Source organism: Neovison vison, chromosome 13 (assembly GCF_020171115.1).
Source record: "Neovison vison isolate M4711 chromosome 13, ASM_NN_V1, whole genome shotgun sequence".
In the NCBI taxonomy this organism is placed as follows: Eukaryota; Metazoa; Chordata; class Mammalia; order Carnivora; family Mustelidae; genus Neogale; species Neogale vison.
In genome coordinates this window covers 8764914-8789921 of record NC_058103.1, presented here as the reverse complement: position 1 = coordinate 8789921, position 25008 = coordinate 8764914, and the positions used below count along the sequence as shown (strand labels likewise).

The 25008-nt window shown below is 38.9% G+C and overlaps 1 protein-coding gene and 1 non-coding gene across 3 annotated transcripts in view; both read right to left on the bottom strand.

Moving 5' to 3' along the window:
- Window positions 1–25008, bottom strand: part of ATG2B (autophagy related 2B) — a 72690-nt gene that overhangs the window by 33335 nt on the left and 14347 nt on the right. Inside the window, exons 4-18 of one of the 2 annotated variants that reach the window (XM_044231710.1) lie at window positions 24767–24869; window positions 23275–23437; window positions 22169–22348; window positions 18029–18125; window positions 17607–17792; window positions 16438–16592; window positions 16241–16346; window positions 14389–14650; window positions 12411–12561; window positions 11583–11675; window positions 11269–11457; window positions 9196–9469; window positions 7341–7443; window positions 5351–5543; window positions 4961–5103 (exon numbers count right to left, since the gene is read on the bottom strand). In XM_044231710.1, the coding sequence (XP_044087645.1) occupies window positions 4961–5103; window positions 5351–5543; window positions 7341–7443; window positions 9196–9469; window positions 11269–11457; window positions 11583–11675; window positions 12411–12561; window positions 14389–14650; window positions 16241–16346; window positions 16438–16592; window positions 17607–17792; window positions 18029–18125; window positions 22169–22348; window positions 23275–23437; window positions 24767–24869 (2398 nt within the window). The remainder of the gene's footprint in view (window positions 1–4960; window positions 5104–5350; window positions 5544–7340; window positions 7444–9195; window positions 9470–11268; window positions 11458–11582; window positions 11676–12410; window positions 12562–14388; window positions 14651–16240; window positions 16347–16437; window positions 16593–17606; window positions 17793–18028; window positions 18126–22168; window positions 22349–23274; window positions 23438–24766; window positions 24870–25008) is intronic. The other variant, XM_044231711.1, reaches the window with a different exon arrangement.
- Window positions 8822–8985, bottom strand: LOC122894765. The gene has a single exon (XR_006381835.1). It is a non-coding gene; the product is annotated as a U1 spliceosomal RNA (small nuclear RNA).

Here is a 25008-nt window from a genome sequence, read left to right as displayed (position 1 = left end):
ACACCTCAAGCTAGACTACTAGCACATCCTACTTTTTCAAAGAAATACCTGTCACTACTCAGATGCCCTCCTGCTCCTATCCCCCGCCCCCCATTATCACCCCTGCTCTAACATTTCTATTAATACTAAGACTTCACAATGTCCTCTCTGAAGCCTGCTGTTAAGATTTGGACCCATAGTGAATCCTTCACATACATAACTCAATCATGGAGGCTGTAACAGTATTTTCTTGCTTCTCCTTCCAAGACTGTAGCCTCTCAGAGAAAGGGCCTTAGGTCTTGGTCATCTTTAAATGTGCCTAGCACAGTGGCTGTCACGTAGCAGGCACTGAGGGTTTGCAGCTGAGAGCACCATGGATGACTCGCATGGCAGCACTGCCAAAGGCACAGCCTCATGGTAAAGCCTAGTGTGAATACCAGTCAAGGTGCCAAGCGATGACATAGGCCTGGCCCTTCCTGTGAGAAGCCACTTGTCTAGGAACTTGTTTAGGAACTTCCTGGGCCAATTCCTAAGCTTAGAAAGTATAAACCAGGACTGAATACCGTGACTCTCAGTAGGCTGAAATCCCCACCCCAAAAGCTCTCCATTTGGAACCATCCGTAGGTGAAGAACACCAGGGATAAAGGGCAGAAATAGGTCTCACCTCAGACACAACATAGATAGCTACGCCCCAGACTGTGGTACTCACTGGCTCACGGCTTCTTGGGTACATTGCTCATAGGACAAAGAAACAAGAGTCTAAACCCAATCTTACTCTAAACTCCTTTGTAAATAATGAAGATATAAAATGAAGAATTTTCTCAGAAAATGCCCTTCCCCAAGTCTATTCCTTAAACCATTCTCTTATCTTCATAGGTTAGAGAAACTAGGACTTTATGCTAAAACCTGGAGTTCTTAAATGTAAGCGTTCTATGATTTTGCGTTTTCCTTATTTACATTTTGGTCTAAACACAGTCTTCGTATCATTAATCCCGTAAAACACTGGATGATGTTTCCAATACCAGAAAGAACGCACTCAAGATATTTGAGGACAAAGGAACCCCTGGGCGGCTCAGTCAGTTAAGGATCTGACTCTTGATTTTGGCTCAGGTCATAATTTCAGGGTTGTGGAATTGAGCTCTAGGTCGGGTTCCTCACTCAGCAGGGAGTCTGCCTGGGATTCTCTTACTCTTATCTCTCAAATAGATTTTATTTTTAAAAGGATATTTAAGGACACATCACCATGATTCTGTGGCTATGAGCCTGAAATGTAACGCATATCTGATTTAACAAAGCTAGTGAAGAGTCTTTTATGTGCTACTCTAAAGGACTTCAACAGAAAAAATCCTCCTGTTCCATGAGACTGCCTATCTGAAAAGAGGCGCCGGGGTGGCTCAGTGGGTTAAGCGGCTGCCTTTAGCTCAGGTCATGATCTCAGGGTCCTGGGATCGAGCCCCAAATTGGGCCCCCTGCTTAGCAGAGAGCCTGCTTCTCCCTCTCCGCTCTGCTTACTTGTGCTCTCTAGTTCTCTGTCAAATAAATAAATAAAATATTAAATAAATAAATAAATAAATAAATAAAAATAAAAAGAGCCCATTGACCACAACACTAGAGGACTAAACCAAGATCCTAAAATGTATGAAGTTAAGGCAGAGTTGGTTATATCTCCTCCTCAGAAAGTCTTTTTTTAGTGTATGAAATAAAAACTAAAAATAAATTTTAGAAATTACATAGATAAAAGGTCAATATTTCGCAAACATTTAGCAAAACTCAACGGGGGTGTGAAGATTAGATAATACAGATTATTAATCATAATTCAGCCATCAAAATGAGAAAATGATGTATAAGAATATCCTTGACCTTGGGAAATACACACGAGTGCTCAGGGAGGGGCATCGGGTCAGCAGCTTACTCTCAGATGGTTTGGTGGTGGGGCAGGGAGCTCTTTGTTCTATACTTGGAACTTTGCTGTAATTTTGAGAATATATGAAAACTTTGAAACACTATTAACTCAAAAAATAAAATATTAATTCAAAATAAAAATAGACCTATTCAAAGCCAAATGAGGAACAAAGAAGTCACACCCTGAAGAACTTAGATATGCGATTTATATGCCACACAGGGGGAGGAAGTACTTCAACATTTATGTAACTGTAGGTACCTAAGAGCCAGAGAAGTGAGCCGAGTAAGGCAGAACAGAAACACTCTTCAACAACCACTACTCAGGGCGCCTGGGTGGCTCAGTAGGTTAAGCCTCTGCCTTCAGCTCAGGTCATGATCTCAGGGTCCTGGTATCGAGCCCCAAGTTGGGCTCTCTGCTCAGCGGGGAGCCTGCTTTCCCCGCTCTCTCTACCTGCCTCTCTGCCTACTTGTCATCTATCTCTGTCAAATAAATACATAAAATCTCGGGGCACCTGGGTGGCTCAGTGGGTTAAAGCCTCTGCCTTCGGCTCAGGTCATGATCCCAGGATCCTGGGATCGAGCCCCGCATCGGGTTCCCTGCTCAGCAGGGAGCCTGCTTCCCTCTCTCTCTCTCTCTGCCTGCCTCTCTGCCTACTTGTGATCTCTGTCAAATAAATAAATGAAATCTTTAAAAAAAAAAAAAATACATAAAATCTCAAAAAAAAAAAAACACTATTTAACCAACTCTGCAGAAGAACAGATAACTCGCTTATTACCAGATTTGAGCGATCAAGGCCCCCCCCACCGCGCCTCTCGCCGCCATACTGACGGGCGTCCCCCATATGCTAACCACTGGATCCTCAGGATGAGGCTCTAGCACACCGAAGAGTCTTCTCCTGTCCGTTGAGCTCTATGTTCTGTATGTTCACCAACTGCCAACTGTGTTTGGCCTCAAATGTGCTCATCTCACCTGTATTTATCGTTGTTAGCATACTATTGAGTTAAAGTATACCTAACAGATGACTTAAATATATAGACTAAGGTGGAAAAAATCTTAAAAACCCAGAAGGATTTTACACTCAGATTCCTTTGAAAACTATTCAGTAACTGAAAACTGTAGACAAAACCGTGCATTATGTAAAACTTCCATACGTGGCTCATATTAAAAGGAAGAAAAGAAAGGCCTTGTCTTGTATCTTAAACAGAAATTATAAATGAACATATTTGTAAACTGAATGTTTAAGGTGCATGTTTCTGTTCTGATTTCCCAAATCTAACCAACCTGCTCAAGCAAATGCAAAAAGAGAAAGAAACCAATTAAGCTCTTCTGACCGCTAGGTTAGGTCCTGAACTAGTCGTTTCATTTTGCTCGGTCTTAGCCTTGCACCGTTTGTCAACTCTTGGTAGATATTCCTAACTGTAAGAGAAGAACGGTCTAGGGGTCCGTAGTTTCTAAACGTTAGATCATGTGTAACAGCTAAAAACAAAAATAAAAACGGTAAAAGCCTCTGATACAAATTTATAAATCATAGGCTTCTACTTACACACATTATGTATAACATAAAACAAATATAAAAATATAAATTTTAAAGACTGTAGGGGTGCCTGGGTGGCATAGTTAAGCCGTCAACTCTTGGTTTTGGCTCAGACTGTGATCTCAGGGTCGTAAGATCAAGGCCTGCCATGTCGGGCTCCGCACTCAGCACGGTGTCTGCCTGAGATTCTTTCTCCCTCTTGCACTTTTGCACATGCTCTCTAAGATAAATCGTTAAAAAAAAAACGAAGATTTTTTTTAAGGTTAAAGAGAACTAGCATTTTCTTCCTGTGAAACTCATCATCAAGACGACTAAAAGTCGATCTTTCAGGAACTTAATTTTCTGATTCTAAGACCAATAATCATGGTCACTAATAAGCAATAAGGAGATCCAGAGCTTACTATTAACAGCTAAGGAATAAAGGGCCAGAATATCTGATATCAAGAAAACGTACAGCAGAAACAACAGTATAGCTTCTAAAGACTAACAGAAACGAGAAGCTCGTCTCACATAGGAGAAGCTAGTGATGACTGACACTAAGAACATCTTTCTTCTAGAAGAGCACATGACCATCTTTCAGGTGTGCTATAGAAGTGATTGCTCCAGTGGATGGGAAGGAGGACTGTAAAAGAGCACTACTGAGTGCTCACTGTTTGCCAGGCGCTGTTCTCCAAACTTCTCCTGTGCTGTATCATCTAATGCTCCGAACAACCCTCTGAGACAGGTTCAAGTATCATCTACATTTTACACTTGATAAGCTCAGGTCGGGTCCGCTGTGAAGGAATTCAGAGTCTAGGCTCTTTTAACTCTAGAATGCTATTTATTTCAACATTTTTGCTTTGTATGTATATTTAAGGATATTTGCAATCAATTTAAATTGTGATATACAAGTTGACAAGCCTGAGTTTTAAAATTCTAGGAAGATGCTTTTTGAAACTCTGAAAAAAGGATGTTCCTTGTAACAGACTGTAGGATTCTGATTTTACCCCGGCACCTGCTGGCCCTCCATACAGGGGTCTCCAAACTCTGTTCATGTCACTGCACACATGGAAGACATTTGCCCAGAACTCTGTGGTAAGCTGACGGACAGCAAAAAGCCAACAAAGGTGGAAGGAATAAACATCACGTAGAAGTAACCTAGTTACTAGACACACTGGTTAGGAAACTCTGCTATTACAACAGCCCACAGCAACAGTTACCAGTTTTGTAATCAACACCACACGAAGTACCCAGAGATGATAGATAACATTTAAGCAAGGAAAGAAAAGAGGAACGTGGGGAAATAGGGAGGCAGTTAGGCAGAAAAGTCCAATCCCAAAGACTCAACTAAATGTACTGAAACTGGGGCACCTGGGTGGCTCAGCGGGTTAAGCCTCTGCCTTTGGCTCAGGTCATGATCAGGGTCCTGGGATCCAGCCCCACGTCAGGCTCTCTGCTCAGCAGGGAGCCTGCTTCCCACCCCCGCCCCCGCCTGCCTACTTGTAATCTCTGTGTCAAATAAATAAATAAAATCTTAAAAAAAAAATAAATGTGTTGAAACTCACCTATTATAAAGCTTCTCATAAAAGCGCTTATTAGGTAGTGTTATATGAACGTTGGGTAATGTAAGTTCCAGCACGTAGTGAGAATTGCTGATTGCTTTATCCTGAAACTCTGTCATTTCCACAGGGTCTCCTGGCATCACCATCTAAAATATAAGAGTTCAGTGCAAAAAAAGCATCAAATAACCATTTTATGTTTAAAGTAATAGTAGCATCTTCTTGCCTAAACAGATAAACAAGCATGTAACTTTTAACCAGGGAAGAAAAAAAAATATTATTCAGTCTTAGAGTTAAGAGCCTAGCACAGTATACCAAGTGCTTCTTCAAAAACAAAGAATGAAAAGGACTCTGTACGGTAAAGGACAACCCCTTCGTTGCTCACTCGTGTTTTACCTGCTCATTTTCAAACATGACTCTCCGCGACGAGAAGGGAGATGGGGCTGGTCTTCGCAGATCACAAACATCCTTCAGGGAATGAGCACCTCCCTCCTCCTCCTCCTGGTAGCGGCCGTCACTCTCCTCTTCCTCAGCTGCTATTCTCTCCAAAATGGAATGCACAGCTGGCGGGTTTAACTTCAGTACAATTCTGACAGCAGAGACAATTTAAGAGGTCAAGGTCTCAGTGTGAACAGCAAGGCTTTAACCTTTCTGCACTGATACAAAGAGCACTGATGATAGGACTCAGCTTCTCTACAAAGTCTATGTCTCATGTAACCACGGCGGAGTGTGCTGAAAACTTAAAATGTAGAACGGATGAAACAAATAAAAGAAGGGCATTCATATTTCATACTTTGCAAACTGAAAATCTGACCTTGTGAGGACAGTTATCTTTCAATTTCACTAACAGCTGGCAAATTTGAACTAAGAATTCTGTTTTCCTGAAACCAAATGCTTCTGGGTTCTGTTCTGCTATGACAGAGTATTACACATCTAAGAGAACTTCTGCCACAGAAATTGTTCAAATGGAAAAAGAGACTGATAAAAGAACTTAGAACTGCAAACAATAAAGTACCATTTTCCTTCAGGAATTTCAGTAACAGAAGGCTTGCCTTGTTGTACTGAAGACACAAACCTGAAGTAAAGCAGCAGACACCCTGGGCCCCTGCTTTCCTGCTCCCCGCACATCACTAGCTAAGGCTTTGCCATTTCCTTCCCAACACTATAGACAGGACGCCTGGTGCCTTCAAAGCAAACCACTGTGGGGCATTTATAGTGGGTTTTTCCCTCAAGTAAGTGGTGCCAGTTGGCTCCCCTTATGAACAATCATGACTGTTTCCTAATTTATAGATATCCTAATGTAACTGTGCTCCAAATTAATCGAAGTAAACCCATTTCTTATGATGAAAACTGGGGCAATGAACTGCTCATTATGAGGCACGTCCTGATCACACTGCTCCTAAGAGCCTGCGAGGTCTGATCCACAGGGGCAGGTAGAAAAAAGGCTGGCAGGGAAAGGGCACAAAAAAAGATTAATTCTCAGGTATTAAATATTTAGTTTTCAATATAATAAAAGTCATTATTTCAAGTAAACTAAGTCCTTTTAAATATATCCAAGCCCACTATCAGGCTATTAATAGTCTTGCTATAATATATAACATATAATGAGTAATTAACAAATGTTAATAATTAATAATCTCTTAACAAATATAAATATTACTTTATTAATTCTCCTAAGAAATCCGAAGCAGCGATTCTTGATATCCGCCTGCACACTGGAATCATCTGGCGTAATTTTTTAGACTACCCTGATGCCCAGGCTCTACCCCAAAATCTCAGGGTGAGGCCCATGATTTGAAAAAGTGCCACAAAGCAATCACATACTATAAAATTCACTTGATAACTAACCAAATGATGCATGTAACTCTTCTACTGTAGCTCTGAACTATTTCTTTTAAATGGTTAATGATTCTTTTGTCTCTCTAATTAAACGGGGTGACTTGAGACCAGAGAACACATTTTATTCCTTCATCTCTCACAGTACTGACAGACACCTTTCATAGAGTAGTACCCTCACTGGATTTGTCAACTTAATTTGTCTAACTTTCTCTGTGTTATCTCATCAGGGCTGAGTATTTTTAGTTTAAATTGAGCGCCCAAACATCGATTGGTTGTACTACAGCAGGGGCACCTGGGTGGTACAATCAGTTAAGCAACCAACTCTTGGTTTCAGTTCAGGTCATGATTCAGGGTCCTGAGATCAAACCCTGTGTGGGGCTCTCGTTTGGCATATGCAGTCTGCTTCAGATTCTCTCTCTCCCTTGGCCTCTGCCCCTCCCCCCTACAAACATGTTCTCAAAATCTTTAAAAAAAAAAAAAAAAGTACCACAGCATTTTTGAAAGGATAATCTCATTAAATGTCTATCATATCCATCTGGTTACTCACCGTGGCCAGTCAAAATCATCTGATGATGCTGTATCTCCATCTACGCCACTAGACACATGGAAAAACTTAACAGACGGTTCTCCTTTATCTTCCTGGAATGACCCTAGTAAAACAAGACTGATTAACTACAGTGCATTTCTTCTCAAGTGCTTAAAGATAGCTTCCTCCTAACATAAGCAAAGATCTTCTGAATCAGGGACACAGGGCAACATTAAGTTGCACAGGAAAGGACACAGGGCAACATTAGGTTGCACAGCACTTATTCTTTTGTTCCTATTTCATGGATACATGTGGGGATACAGATAAAGCGGAGCAGATAAAGATGATGTCTTCTGTTCAAACTCCAATTCTTATGTTAGGTACATAATCATGACAAACTAAATGCAGCAGTTGCCACGTACTGCCACCGAATGGTTATTCTACATCAAAGTTTATGCAATTATAGGAACATAGAGATAATAACTGTATTTCTTAAATGTCTTGTGCTAAGCACTGGAAGAATTACTTCCACTCACAATAACCCTATGTATGCTTGTCTGTCCATTTCACACAGAATGACTTTCCTCTAGAATAATGTTTCTTCCCACTGTAGATAAGAGAAGATCAGACAACTCCTAAAGTCCATTTCATGAAGTCATCATCATCAAATCAATTATAAATATCTCTAAAGATGCATAAAACTCAGGACAAGGGAAAAAATACTTTGCAGCCTATCCCCTGAGATGGAGAAGCAGGATATGGTGGCAGGGGAGCTTGCGGTTAGAAGGGTGTAGTGGCAGAGGCAAGCCGATTTGGAACGACAGAATGAAATGTCAGAATCTTCCAGAGTTCCACATAGACCTGGTTTACCCTAAGTCAATATATATTCTGTCAGATGACAAAAGTAAAGACAGAAAAAGCTGTCAACAGGCTTTACAAAGAAAAGTCACCAGAGATTAGTATGATGACTGAAACCTCAAGTGTGAGACTTTGGTTTGAATCTTGATTCTGCCATTTACTACCACATGGTCTTGGAAGGTACCTCTTCTTAAGTCTATGGATTCCTCACTTATAAAGGATAAAAATAACTGTAAATAATAAGACTAACATAACCATGATGATGGAACAAAACCAGTAACACATGTGAAATGCTTGGTAGAGTACCTAACACAGAGTGGAACTCAAGAAATTCTGGTTACTTTCAGCCCTACAACAAGTAAGGAGTCGGGTGGCAATAAAAATGTAAGCTAAAGGGGCATCTGGGTGGCTCAGTCAGTGAAGTGTCTGCTTTTGGCTTGGGTCACGATCTCAGGGTCCTGGGATGGAGCCCTGTGTCAGGGTCCCTGTTCAGCAGAAAGCCTACTTCTCCCTCTCCCTCTCCCTCTAGCCTGCCCCTGTTCGTGCTCCCCCCACCCCAAATAAAGTGTTTCCAAAAAAAAAAAGGTAAGCTAAAGCACTATACTCCCCTGTAGGAATTTTTTTTTTTTTTTTTTTTTTTTTTTTAGGTTAAAGCACGAACACAATCCCCCACTACCACAAATCATGTAGTCAAGTTTCCCACATTTGGGAAAATCGCAGGGGTCAGCACATCCGGAGTGCAATGGACAAGCCTCACCGTGGGAAAACCACCTTTGTGATCATGGTATCTCCCCTGCCATGTAATTTCTGAAAGTAAGTATTTTAATAAAGTAAATAATCATGCTTAGCAATTTTTAAAAAAATTAATTCTATCACATATTGGTATACAATACTGGAAAAAAGGCATTTCTCTTGCTTTCTAACGGTGTCTATATTGGGGGCTGCCGCAAAATTTTTCATGTTTCCTTGAGCAGCAGTTAAGTTTGTTTCTGCTCTGGCTCTGCGTAATCCATCTTACCCACTAGTTCTCTAAAGGTAAGTTCCAATTTAATTTGTTCCGGGTTTGATCCTCCTATAAATTCAGTCTTAAATTCTAGATCTGTGAATGCTAAATGAAGGATCTCCTTCTGAAGTGACTTCTTAAACCACGGCCCTCTTTCTTGATCTGACCGAAGATCAGGTATTGGGAAGCGAACGGAAAGGTTTAACGCTGGTGTGGCAACTTGTACTGATATCCGACAATTTGCAGGATTATGTGAATCATCCAGAAATACTTCAGTAAAAGCCTTGTGCTAAAACACAAAATATCAAAAATATGCCAAAACATCAAGTTAGATGAACATAAATGACATGGATATTCAACATTACAATATACATAATCATATCTACTCTTCATTCAGTATAATGCATTAAAATATAACTCAAATTAACTACTACCATATTAATTTAGTGTAATGAAATTTTATAATGCAATAGTTATTGATAAAACTTCAAATAACTGGCAAAAGTTAAACCAAGTAAGTCAAAGTCAATCAATCAAAATAAAAACTGAAACAAAGTGAAGACACAGGCACTATAGATATGCACATTTTACTATAGAGTAAAAAAACAACAGCATGTAAATTAGGTTTCAATAAATCCAATACAGTTAAAAATCAATTCAACTTTCAATCTGAAGTCTTTATCTACCAACATGCTACTTTAAAGACTTGATGGGAAATAAGATAGATTATGCCAAATGCCAGGGCCCATCCCCAACTTAACTTTAGATTTCCAGGACTAAGCCTAGAGCCTGGCACAGCCTAAGTTCTAAATATTCACCAAGTGACTCACTCTGCTCCCATCCAACCCAAGGGTATGAGCCCATCAAACGAGCCTTAGAAACCAAGACACATATGCACCCTCTACTCAAAGCCATGTTGCAACAAAAGGGTCAAAGAACATGCCCTTCAAATACAAGTCTATTTCTGTTTTGGGGGAGTTTGTTTTGTTTTTCTAAAATGTACTGAAGCTTATAAAGCTTTAGCCCAGAGTACACTACAGGTGGTAACACTCTTTCATCAATCAGTGTCTAACCTCCTGGATTAGGGAATTCCTTTCTTATCCTGGACTAGGAGTTTTAGCACACCTGTTCTTTCTCTCCCCTCTTGGACTCCGCAATACCATCCCCCACTCTTCAGCAAAAATAACCCAAGAGACTAACCATCATCCCAGTACATCTATGGCTAACAGCATGTATGCATGCTAGCCCCACAGAACTTGAAATATAAGTAACTGATGACAACAGAAAATAAAGAATGTGATTTAATGTGAAGACCTACCACTAATTAAGGGGGAAACAAGTAAGTAGAAAAATACCTCTTCCATTTTCTTTTAACCAAAGTTCTGTCTGTTACTGGTCTAAGAACCCCCCCTCCGCCCAATTCCAGCCCAAAATTCCTAACAGATCTCTTGCAAATCTGACAAGAGACAGAGACACCATGCAGTAGGCAGATCTAAATGTGATGCTCGATAACACGACAACGGCATACATTATGTTCCCACTTTCAAAAGTGTACCTTACAATATAGGGGCTACATTTTATAGGTAGACTAGGTAGTTGACTGAATGTCTGAATAAATTTTGTGCAGATACTGTAATTGTAATTTATAAAATTCAGATATACAGAGAGAGGGAAAGGAAATCTAATTCTACATTCTAACATAATCAATGCTACCAACTGGTATATTTCTATCCATTCTTTCACTCTACCTCAGTTCTATTTACACAGTTGTGACAAAAGTTTACGTGGAAAAATAGGTTTCACTTTTTCCCTTAATACTTCTTCATAAGCTTTCTTCATATTACTACACCATCTTTATAACCCTCATTCAAAATGGCCACATAAAACTTCACTCAATATTACTACAAAACTTACTCAGCTAGTCTGCCATCCAGACATAAAAGTCTCCATCTTTTCATTATGAACAATGCTGTTTTAATACTATATGCTATTTAATCTATTGAGAATACTTAAATTCAGAAATGATCCTACTAAGTCCATTAGCAAGCTATACTTGGTATTAGTATTTGTAATGTTCTGAATACTTACGAGACTAATATGTTTATTGTATGAAGTATACATGTGCGAAGCCATCATCTCTACTGTGGTAAGCTTCTGTGGTTGGAGCAAGGAATTTAACCTGTCCACAATACTGATATCCAGCTCACAAAACACAGGATTTAACTTAATCTGTAATTCTGCCTTCTGAGGAACAGAACTTAGTCTTGCTTGATTACCCTTTAAAAAAAGAAAAAGGAAAACATTAACATGATCACTACTACAAGATTATGTGCAACAGTATGACTGTCACAGAATATGTATCAAATGAAAATTTACAGGTGGCAGACGATAAGGCTTCTTACCTGGGGTCCTTTATTCTCAGAATGCTTATAATGAAGCTGAAGGCACACAGGGGGATGGGAATCTGCTCGTTCTTTGGAATGGAACATTAAAAGCTTACAAACAAGGACAGAAATAAGTTTATTTTAAGATCTTAAACTATAATTCATCCCACGAATTAACAGAGATGCTAATGGTGTAAAGACTTTTTTGAAATCAGGAAAGCTAATTTTACATTTCATTTTGGTCATTCACAAGCAAGGTAAATCTTAGACAAGTTAATTTCTGTGATACTTAGTATCTCATCTGCAAAACGTACTGAGAACTCAAGTGAATTAATGCCTAAGAAAGTAATCTGAAAATAAATAATGTACAAGGGCAAAGTAACAGAAATAAATGTTATCTTGATAGCTTTGGAAAGTTTCTCTAGCACACACTTCTAGAACTGGAAAAAAATCAGACTAATAATAAATGAACGAAAGACATTTTGCTTGTCCTTAAACAGTGCTTATTAACACACTATGGGTATTCATTCAGTACTTAACAGACTTCTTCTGAAGTTAGTAGTGCCTAGAAAGCTAGTGAAATAAAGTCAACTGTCCCATTACCTGTCTGCTGCTCTAAAACAAGTCAACTCTAAAAATTCTAAGACTCTTACAATGACCTTGAATGCCATACTTTAAAATGTTTCAACAAAACACACATGCGTGCACACGCAAACTCACACACTTCCTTCCTCTGTGACTTCCTATACTTTTTTTTTTTTAAATAAAATCAGTGCTTTAATACAACCCTATAAAAGCAAGGCAGATTTAAAGAATAATCCTAAAGACAAAGTATCTAGCATTTACCTCTGTGTAGTGAGGAGGAACAGAATGAGAATCAGTTGGAAACAGGCACTCCAAGAGTTCCATTTGCCCAAGGGACATATCAGTACTAAAATATCGGGAAGTTGGTCTCTGTCTTTGTTCATAGGACACTTTGATGCCAGTTCCTATAAATCTATTACAGAAAATGAACCATTTAAGAGTATACCTCTAGGTTAACCAATGTGTCAAAGAATAGTACACGTCACAATAGGTGGATAATCATGCTTTATTAACACAAGTTCAAGTTGTTAGCAAAAACTAACATTCCTAAGTGTATTAACCAGAAAGAGTGCTTCAAACTGCCCATTCCCTGACATTAAGAAAGCAGTGTCTGATAGGAAATTATCCAAGATGTATTTATTTCCCAACAATGCCTTCCCTTCTTTGACACTTTAAGTTTACACTGCAGTGAAGGGGAAAAAAAAAAAAAAAAAGAAACCTTTCAAACCTGTAAAATATCTGTAATAGATTCTTAAAATTACTTAAAAGCTTCATGCGGGGTGCCTGGATGGCTCAGTAGGCTAAGCCTCTGCCTTCGGCTCAGGTCATGATCTCAAGGTCCTGGGATCCAGCCCCGAATCTGGCTCTCTGCTCAGTAGAGAGAAGCTCTCTGCTTCCTCTTCTCTCTCTGCCTGCCTCTCTGCCTACTTGTGATCTCTCTCTCTGTCAAATAAATAAACAAAATCTTAAAAAATAAAAGCCTCGTGCAATATTTCAAAACCTTCAGTCAATGGACCTCAAGTGAAAGTCATCTTCCTGTTTTTGTTGCTTTTGTTGTATTTCCTACTGGCAGACATTTGAAACCTTGTCAAATGTTTTTACAGTTTAATTATAAATACTATGGTCCTAGCTTGCAGAGTTTCTTCAGCTAGATATAAAAACTACTCTGTGAATTAATTTTAATACTTCAAAAAAAAAAAAAACAAAACAAAATCAAAAGGTCAAACTTTTCTTAAAATACTAATGTATGTGCCTAAACCATTAACATAAAATATAATCAAAAGAAACTTTCATATTAACATGAGCAATGTTTACATATTAACAATATCATACTTACAAATTTAATTATCTCTTCATCCATTAGGACTCAAACCATGAAAGAATCACTGGCTATGTGGACAGCTTTTTCTTTTTTTAAATAAAATTTTGTTGTTGTTGTTTTTAAATAGGCTCCATACCCAACATGAAGCCCAATTTGGGACTTGAACTCACAACCCTGAGATCAAGACCTCAGCTGAGATCAAGAGCTGGACATAACCCACTTAGCCACCCAGGTGTCCCCAGATGGCTTTAACTTCTTAAAGCAGAAACTGAAAATACAGCCTCCAGGCTCAGGATCAGCCTTGGTACCCTCTCCCACCCCCAGACAGTGGCATGGGAGTCATGTTGTGTCCATGTCCCTTCTCATGAGCCCACTCCACTCTCAGCACCATTGCCATCTCTGCTGAGCCAGTGACAAAAAGAACTATTTTTTTATTACAATGGTGCCAATATTTTAACTGGCAAAATATAGCCAAAAAACTTGTCAAGGGTGCCTGGTTGGCTCTGTAGGTTAAGCGTCTGACTTTAGCTCAGGTCATGAACCTGGGGTCCTAAGATCGCGTCCCAACTTTGGGCTCCCAGCTCAGCATGGAGTCTGCTTCTCCCTCTGCCTCTGCCCCCACTTCCTGCTCATTTCTCATGTGTGTGCTCGCCAAACAATGAATTAAAAAAAAAAATCTTAAAAATTGTCAAGAGCAGAGAAAACTCCAGATTATCTGAATCTCCTATGCAAACAGTTTTACATGCCAAGTAACCTGAGTAAGAGATTCTATGGTAAACATTTTTGTAGCACTGCAAGAAAACCTCACTTATTCCCTCATTTACAAATAAAATGCGAATCAAAAAAAGAAATAGGCAGATAAAAAAGCACCCATACGGTTCTTTTTCAAGCATCATTAATAAACATGAGAGAATTTACCTAAGGTGATCGTGTTTGCAAGCTTCTGCAAATACTGTTCGAAAAGACTTAAAATCATCTGTTGAAAATCTTGCTGGGTCAATCTTTTCTATACAGGTAAAGAAAGCTATTGCCAAAGGCGTCAGTGGATTAAGGTTCAATGATGTTTCAGGTGGTGATAAAGGATCAATGTGAAGCACGGAAATGGAAAAGGTTCCCACAGCTAGTCTGAAAATAAGTTCAGGCCTGGATTCATCCACTGAAACAGATCTAGATGGAAGAGCTGAAACACATGGGTTAAAATTATAGACCTAACATTTAATACTTAAAAACTATGCATTACATCAAAATTATAAAGAATTTACTCAAGTGTTAGTTTTAAAAAGCAGGTGATCACAGAACAGTCTGAATGATATTTGATATTAAACAAGTAAGATAAACTGTTATCTTTCTACATTTGATATCCAGGGCTCTTGATACCTGAAGCGTCAAAAAGAAACATATGAACAAAAGTTTTTGCATTAATAAAACTGATTGGAAAAGTCAGAGATTAATCCAAAAGCTGCTCACCAAATTTTCCTTTAAGCCCTTGTGACTGTTCAATTAAATTTTGCAGAGAAGAAGCAGGGAAATACAATCAAAATCACAGTGAGATACGATCTCACACCAGTCAGAATGGCTGAAATTAGCCAGTCCGGAAACGACAGGTGTTGGCAAGGATGCAGAGAAAGGGGAACCCTCCTACACTGTTGGTGGGAAAGCAAGCTGGTGCGGCCACTCTGGCAAACAGTACAGAGGTTCCTCAAAAAGTTGCAAATAGAGCTACCCTATGACCCAGCAATTACACTACTGGGTATTTACCCTAAAGATACAAATGCAGAGATCCAAAGGGGCACGTGCACCCGAATGTTTCTAGCAGCAATGTCCACAATAGCCAAACTATGGAAAGAACCTAGATGTCCATCAACAGATGAATGGGTAAAGAAGATGTGGTGTGTATCTACAATGGAATACCATGCACTCCTTAAAAAGAAATGAAATCTTGCCATTTGCAATGACGTGGATGGAACTAGAAGGTATTATGCTGAGTGAAACAAGTCAATCAGAGAAAGATGATTATCATATGATCTCTCTGATAAGAGAAATTTGAGAAACAAGACAGAAGATCATAGCGGAAGGGAGGGGAAAAATGAAACAAGATGGGACCAGGGATGGAGACAAACCGTTAAGAGACTCAGTCTCTGGAAACAAACTGACGGTTGCTGGAAGGGAGGGCGGTGAGAGGGATAAAGAGGCTGGGTGATGGACACTGGGGAGCGGCTGGGGACTGCTACGTGAGCTCTGTGACTTGTGTAGGACTGATGATTCACAAACCTGTACCCCTGACACAAATAATACATTATATGTTAATTAAAATAAAAAATATTTTTAAAAAATTTTTGCGGAGAAGAGACCTGAGGTTCTCTTTCAAGGAAAATGTAAACAATGGAACAAGCACTGATGGTTGATTTATTCTCCTCAACTGCAGTAATAACATGAAACTTGCGGTGCACTTTTTACTAAAGATATTTAAATACACAAAGACTACCGTGAATGGGCAACTATTCTGATACTTCACGGTGAGTTGTTCAACTATGCTTCACATTTTCTTTCTAAACTTTATTAAATGGTCTAGATAAAAAAAAAAAAAAATACATGAAGGGAAAGAAAAGCAGCAATAGAAAGGCATTTTCTAGAAACAAGCAATTTGTTTTGATTTTTCATTTTTTTAAAATTCCAGTGGAAATTATGGGGTAAGAAATTATGGGGTAATTATGGGGTAAATTATGGGAAATTATGGGGTAAGACCCCATAAGGGTCTTACACTACTTACAAGTCTTCTGTAAATTTGGTGGGTGTACTAGGTTGGACGGCAATGTGGACCCTCTTACTGGCTGTTCTTTATGAGGTTCAAGGAAATCTCCCCATGTTGGCTGAAGCTGTAAAAGAATTTTTTAAAATCACATGATTATGAAGTATAGAATTTCAGAAGCCACTTTTCAAGAATAGAACAAAATTGAAATACTTTACCACAGTAGCACTTAATGGAGATCCTGCTGGAGTATTTGTGTATGTACTAGTTAATGATAACTCAAGGTCCATATTTGGAGGGTCTCCCAGTGGTGGAAGAGAAGAGACACTATGGGACATGTCCATATCGGCCATGGAGAAGAAAACTTCTTCTTCTAGACAGAATTAAACCTTGTCAGTTGTATAATTTATGTCTTTAAAGTAAGTTAACATACATTAATAGAATATTCTTCAGATTCTCTGAAGTACACTGATGCCCTACAATTGACATTACTTCTGATGGGGTAATGTGTGAGCATCCAAGATATAAATGGCATAGTAAAAATGCTCAACCAAATACAAGTTAACAAAGTTTATGTTATCCTATCGGTGAACCTGTTTTTTGTTTGTTTAACATAAGATTCGCAGAACTACATAGTGTATTTTTAAGAGTCATATGACAATTTAGAAGTTAAAATCCAACTTTAAAATAGTACAAACATCTCGCAATCTCTGGTTTCATATAAATACAGCATTTTTAAATAAAAAAAAAGAAACACCTGAATGTATTAGTTTAGAATTCTGTTTACATTTCACTCTTTCTGGAAGTTGTTTTACCCTCATGCAAATCAAGTTTGTTATGACCAAAATTTCTTGAGTAGACTTTAATTTTTTAGTTTTTAACTTATTTAGTTCAATTTAATTCTGTATTTAAATGGATTCTTACTAAGGTATCATGCTAAACATTCCAAAACACCTGTAAAAATGCAAAGTAAACTTGAGAAAGACCCTATTTACATGTAATTGATGGAAGAGTAGGAAAAAAAAGGGTTCCATTTAAGAGCATCTGTCAATCATTATACAGGTATGTAAGAATTTGACAAAATGAGTAATTACCCACAATTTATCTTTTATGTAAGTCTACATTTTTGTAAACTGACTGTCCTTAGAATTAAAAAAAAGAAAGAAAGTCACAATTTACAAAATGAGATTACACAATCAAAAAAAGATACGTGAGCCAGCGCATCACTGTAACGCTATGGTTAGATCAACTTACAAATTTAAACCTTCTTAGAGCTCCAATCTTTTGTTCTTTCATTACTAAACTCCATTTCACCACAGCCAAATTAGGCTTACTTTGCTCTATGTTGACAACCTAGGAATCTCGAGTCAATGCTTCAGTTGCTTACCACGGCTAGAAGGTGTACGAGCAGATTCTGTCTCATAAAAGCTTTGCTCTGAAGATACACCTGCTGAGAGGGAATCTTTTCTCAAATAATACCGGTTTAATTCCATCTGAATTCGATATTCATCTTCTTGCTGCATGGGTCGGTTTTTTCTATCTTTATTAGCTAACCCTATTTTGCTAGAATTTTCTACAAGTATAGAAAGGAAAGGAAAACAGTAATTAAATTTGGAAGTAATCAATCATCTCTCTCCCAAAACCACTTGTCCAATACCAACAGCAACTTCATGACCCAGTCAATGCAGAACTACCACTATTTAATATTAATCAGAGCTCTGTAGTAGCTTTAAGCGACTAGCTAGGAATCACAGAATCTGAAAAGTTTTAAATAAAAATAATAACAGAGTTGCCTATTGTCATACTTGCCTGGTCCAGCAATAGCTGCTAACATATCCAAGAGCAAGTGCACCTGCCTTGGTGACAGGAAGAGATGAATAGAGTCTATCTGTCCATCAATATCCAACTTCAAAAAAAAAAAAAAAAAGGCCATTCAGGATAAACACTCTTTAAAACCTCGTCAGCACAAATCCCATATACTTTCACACACTGAGAGGAACACTCATTCCTCAGTCTTAGATTCTGCCACCTAAGATTCCCTCCACTCATTTACACAATCTAAATGAAAAGACTTAAAGGCCACCAAACTGTTGTTCTCAGGGGGAAAAGCCTCCTGCAAAATTCCATGTTGGCAAGTCCAATGTCCTATTTTCATCTCTGAGTCTTCTGAGTATTTCAGGTATTTGAGGAGGCTTCAAGCCAGTCACTAGGAAGGATATGAAGACAGCAACAGCACAGAATTCATTCCCAACGGGATTTCAGACTCAAATCATAATCCTCAAAGCGGGATTCAAACCAAGAGCAAATAAAGCTGGCTTTCCCAAGTTTGCCCATGGATAACGTTCCTAGCACGGCACGTAAGGCCCTTCCCTACCAACAGTGTGCCTCTCCACACGCCCAGGCAGCGTTCCACAAAGCCCACTCTCTGCCGGGCAGGAGAGTGCAAACCACAGCAGAGATGCTCGCGCAGTGGGTGCTCACGTGGACTGCCTCGCTCTTTTTCAAGTCTCTGTCCATTTTTCCTCCTGGAAAGAAAAGCCCCAGCCAATCTCATCCTGATTCCTGTGATTCCTGTGGAGTGTGTGTGTGTGTGTGTATATATATATATATATATATATATATATATATATATATATATATTTTTTTTTTTTTGGATTTTATTTATTTGACAGAGATCACAAGTAGGCAGAGGCAGGCAGAGAGAGAGGAGGAAGCAGGCTCCCTGTGGAGCGGAGAGCCAGATGTGGGGCTCGATCCCAGGACTCTGGGATCACGACCTGAGCCAAAGGCAGAGGCTTAACCCATTGAGCCACCCAAGTGCCCCTGTGGAGTATATTCTAACAAAACAATTACTCTATTTTCTACACCACACTCTAACAAGTTGAGTATGCCTGCCTTACTTTTCATTCACCTCCTCTTAGGGGTAATGCTAAGACTCCTATTATCTTTACGCTGTTTTGCAATTTTAAAAGAATTCAATTAACATTTATATTCGGGGAAAATGGTATCCTCCCCAGGGCAGGGGATTTCCTCTGATTCTAAAAACGAAAAACATTGCATAGTAATGGTGAGAAGCTTCCATGATCTGAGAATATAATATATTCTCCATGAATAACAATCATCATATCACCTTTTTTCTGAGTATTGGGGAACTATGCTTTCATTACATTTCCACTCATTCTAGTAAGACTCCTGTTTTACAGACAAGGACACAGGATCATAAAGGTTTGCACAAGGCCATCTACAGACCCAGAGCCAGGATTTTAACCTAGGCTGACCTAGATGGGAAGCCCTAACTCCTCCCGTGGTACGCCTCTCCATGGATTTGTTTTATGGGGCTCCTTGCTGACGGCTGTCATCCCAGACGATGAATCTGCAAGGAGCTTAGGCTGGGGGCAGTGGGAGAATCTCTGATTATATGCATATTCAAAAACTGGTTTTTAAATTTCTTAGTATTGAAAACATAATCTCCGACCTTTATTAGGATGGGTGATCAAAAGTTTCACTTCTAATGTTCATAGAAATATTATTTGTACATTCTAAATTTGGCATACAAAGAACAAAGCACCTCTTACTTTCCTCTGGAAACAGGAAAGACAGAACGTAACTAAAATAATTTCAGACTCAATATGACATAGTAACTAAACAAAAGGTCTATAAATTCAATATACACAGCTCCTCTATTTTTTTACATGATGGAATCCTGAAAGTATATGTTAAAATTGAACATGTGAACAATCCGGCTGACACACAATTTGGGGTGGGTACCGTCTCAGAGAACTAAAAAAAACTTTAAAAAAATTATTTTTTAAGATTTATTTATTTTAGAGAGAGAGGAGGAGCACAGATGCATATACAAGGAGGCAGGGGCAAAGGAAGAGGGAGAGAGAGATCTCAAATAGACTCTGTATGAGTGTATGAGTGTGGAGCCCAACCCAGGGTTCAATCTCACGACCCTGAGATTATGACCTGAGCCAAAATCAAGAGTCGGACACTTAACTGACTGAGCCACTGAGAGGCATCCCCCCAAGAAAATCTTTCATAACATTTTGATACCACAGTTGAAAAACTTGTGGATCTAATGAACATCAGAAAGACTAAAGATCTGACTCTTGAGTACCCCCAACCAATGTCATCTTTGTCTATACAGCATTAAGTTTCCGGGATTTATGTTTCTCAAAGCTAGTATCTTGTATCAAATACAGTATCTTGTATTTTTCCATTTAGCCTTCATCTGCATTAATTAAGAACAAAAAGTACTCAAACTCAAGTTACCATGTAGGCAAGGACGGTAGTATCTCCAGATATCAAACACTGGCTGGCAAATAATGCCATCATGCTCTAATTCCAGATGTTCATTTGTCACCTAGTACACAGATGTCCAAAAGTAACATCAAAAGGCACTTATACAAATTAACACATAATGTGCAAGTTTCAGTTTGCACAAAGATCAATGTACAAATGTTGAGGACTATCTAATTTAATCAAAACAGAACTACAGAAGTGACTGCCATGGTTCTTCCTTCACGGAGAAATAGCTAATGGGTTCCTGGGAGGCATGGATGTGTTCATTTCCCAAGGATATTAGCACCTCAGGATTCCCTGTAGTGTTAAAACATACCTACAGCTTTCAGGTTATTTTATGAACAGGCTTAAGACCTCACACCACCTGAGGTAGGACAGAGCAGTAAGCAAAGGAGAGGAAGTAATCAGCAACAGGAAGGCTGGCATTCTGATCATCCCCTTCCTCTGCCTCTAACTGTAGAGAGGCGGGCTGACCCAAGGACGGACTGCCAGAGATCCTCCATCCTCTGAAAATCTCCTGTGCATGCATGAGTCCTCAGCTGCTCCCTCTTCTTCAGTGTCCCCACAGCCATGTCTATACCCTTTATCACATGTTGTATTAAAGCAAAGACAGTATTTCCCTCCTCTCTACATCTCCCCCAAGAAACTGCACAGGGCCTGGCATCTAGTAGTCACTCAAACATCTAGCTAGTTAGGCCAGTGAGTAAACAAATGAACAAATCCTGATACTTTCTTAAACTACATTTCAAAGAGATTATATGGAAAATTGTTTTCAAAGTTTGAAAATAACACTTCACGGGGCGCCTGGGTGGCTCAGTGGGTTAAGCCGCTGCCTTCGGCTCAGGTCATGATCTCAGGGTCCTGGGATCGAGTCCCATATTGGGCTCTCTGCTCGGCGGGGAGCCTGCTTCCTCCTCTCTCTCTCTGCCTGCTTCTCTGCCTACTTGTAATCTCTCTCTGTTGAATAAATAAATAAAATCTTTAAAAAATAAAAAATAAAAAAAAATAAAAAATAAAAAGAAAAGAACACTTCACAAATACATTTTCAACAGACTAAATATAGGGCTTCTTGATGCTCCAGCAGACTGTCCAACACTGTTCCCTAAGAAACAAGTGCAGTTGTCTTTACAGGGTCTTCAAAGACATAAGACACCATGAAAAAAAAAAATCAATCTCTTTTCATAAATAACAACTATAAAAATGGTCATTCTGTTCAGAACACGCCTAGGTGGGCATTTTTACATGCATAAAATTAAACATCTTCTACAGTCAATTTCTTACTTCCAAATCTCTTCTCCTTTAAACTGAATGGTATGATAAAAGTCTTTAACAAATTCCTATTTATTAACTCATCAATGTTTCTGAACTGCTAGAATGGGGGAAAGTGAGTGCAGGAGACAATGCTCACACCTGAGCATGAGCAGGGGCTAAAGACAGTGCCCACGGGAGGCCCTGAGACCTTGGGACAGAGGCACCAGCTGCGAGGAAGATACAGACTCCAGGACAGAGGGCAGCCTAGATACAGAACAACCCAGAGTAGCTAATCAGTAGCTAAACCAGTGTCTTAGAGCTAAGACACATTTAATCACATTAAAGAATACCTGTACTTCTGTTTGAACTATAGAAAATGAAACAAACACTGACCTTAGCTCCAGGAAGCACTTCATTCTGTTTCAGCGTGAGACTCAACTCCAGTCTACCAATTAGCCCTCCAATCTGCACTGGGTCAGAGGGCGCGACCTCTGGTAAACTTCTAGTTAATTGTGGGTGCGGCTCATATACAATTTTGGGATTCCAGCTAGGTGACAGCTTTGGCTCAGTTTCCTACAATGAGGCAATAAGAATAAAGTAATTCTTTAAAACACTTTAGTGTAAATAACCCGAAATGCAAAATACAAATGTCAACTTAAAGTATTTGACATGAAAAACTGTATTATGTGACAATGAATAAACCAGTGTCTCATAGCTAAGTAATAAAAGCAAATCATGGAAAAGGATTTTATGGAAAAAAGCACATCTATTCAAATTACAGCAATAAGAAAACTTAATAGACATTCTATAATCATAAAAATTTGAATAATGTAAAAGATAAATTATGGAAAGACTGATTTATAAAAGGACTCTCAAAAAAAAAAGTAAAAAATAAAAGGACTCTCTACTCTTACAAAGGATTAATACAAAGTTCCTTAATTATAAAACTTTTTTAAGGTTTTTTTTTTTAAAGTATGATTTGTAAGTTTTCAGCCATACATTCATTATGTAAGGTAAATGTGAACAAATGTGCTTTTGTTTTTACTATAGAAGTATTAGCTGTTAACATGCCATTTTCCCCACGCGGTACAGTATCCAATGTTATATCCAGCACTGGTAGGAAAGGCATCAATCATAAATAGGAGTATTTTTAAAACTTTGAAAAGCAGGTCTCCATTACTGAGTATGTGTGTTAACTTCCAGATCAGATGGAAACTCACTAACACATATTCTATATCCTAGCACAACTCAATAGCCCTCCTTTAAACTATTTATTTTTTTATAAATTTATTTTTGGAGAGGGAGACAGTGACTTTTAAGCAGGCTTCATGCCCAGTGCAGAGCCCGATGCAGGGCTGGATCTCACGACCCTGAGATCATGACCTGAGCCGAAATCAAGAGTCAGATGCTCAACTGACTGAGCTACCCAGGTGCCCCTACTTTAAACTTTTAAAAAAATCTATGATTTAGTGTTTGTTTTCTTGGTTTGTTTTTCTTACCGCTGGTGCAGTTGAACACACTGGGGAAGATTTTGCTGACGCAGAAAACTCCTCCCAGAAGAGAGACACTCCGGAGAGCTGGAGTAACTTGTGAGCAAAGGCTGTGGGCTGATGCACATTAATTCCGGAGGCCTCATCAGCAGCTTCATCACAGTAGACAGTTCTCCATTTTCAAAACAGAAAACACTGGCATAAGAAAACCTACTTGCAAGTCTAAGAAACACACGTAGCTTTTTAAGGTGAAGGGTTTTCTAGTGTCGCCATTCCTCAGAAATTGCCTCATGTGGTCAGCACCAGAGCTTCACTACAGGAAAGGTTTTCACCAAGAGACCCAGCCTCAAGAAGGATAATTTTATGGGGCTCCTAAACTGGGGGAGAGACTCATAGCTTCCCAAAGTTGGCCTCAAGGAAAACCATTCCTGTGCTCCCTCACAAACATCTCTTGGTAACAGACAGCATTTGGCTCCAAGTCACAAGCCCAAAATGAATGACATTTCTTGAATTCTTATGACTATTCTACAAGTTCTTAGGACTCACCATTTCATTTTCAACAAAACACAGAAGGTACTTCTACATCCATGAGATTTTAGGTATTTTTTAATATACCATTTCAGGTAATCCAACCTAATTTCAAAAATCTGTTAACAATAACTATTTGACTAACAGGTAATTTAATGATGATAGAAAGAAACCATAACATATCTGCTTAAAATTTGGTAAAAGCTCCCAACAGATCCCTGTACAAAGTGTCTTTGGTGCTCAGTGCACACACTTCCTTCCGTACACTTCAGTCACATTAAGACACAGGTGAACAGTGACTACCTCAAAGGCAACCCTCTCAGGTCTCCTCCTTCTCTGGGCACTTTGTACGGTCTGTATGTTATTGTACTCTCAATAAACTTGGCTTTGCTCCCCACCAAACAAAACAAAACACAAACAGTGACGACCTCAAATCAACACTCGGCTATTTATAAGGCTCCAAGTGGGCATACATGGAAAACGGGAGTCCTGGTTTCCATCTTTTTAAGTACATCACTATCGCACAGATACTCTCAAAGAAAACCGCAGGCGTAGCCTTTCTCATGAAAGCAACACTTAGATCATGCACAGGAAAGCAAAAAAGACCTTCGTATTAACGAGATGCGCCAAAACAGGGTATCACTAGTAAGAAAAAACTCAGGAGTGCCTTCAACTTAGCAGCATTCACATACTCATGATTTTCATTTGACATTAACTAAAGAGAATCATTCGCTCTGAATCACACACAGTACTCTATACAATTATACCTCAACTACTACTTTTAGCTGTCAGTAATGGGATTAGAACGGATCTTGAAGAGCAGCACTTTACCTGGAAACAATATGATGTAGTAGTAACTCAACAGCATCACTTCTAATCTCTAAAAGCATCATGAAATTTAATAAAAGTCAGATCTTACTATTTATACAAGAAACGAATAAGGTTGTTTATCCTCAGATAAAAGAAGTCTTACCTTTCTATTCGAATTTCAAGTGCAGTTCCAGTTTTGGAATTTTCTGGCACATGTTCAATTCTCAAGACAGTGTCTATAAATGTGACTTTCACTCTTCTTAGTACTAGAGCAAACAGGTAACTGTCAACATGAGACCACACGTATACGAAATAAAAATTTCTAATGAAAAGAATAATTACTAGTTTAATAAGAACTTACAAAATAAAGTAAAATCCCCAAATCTTGAGTTTGGAAATAGACAT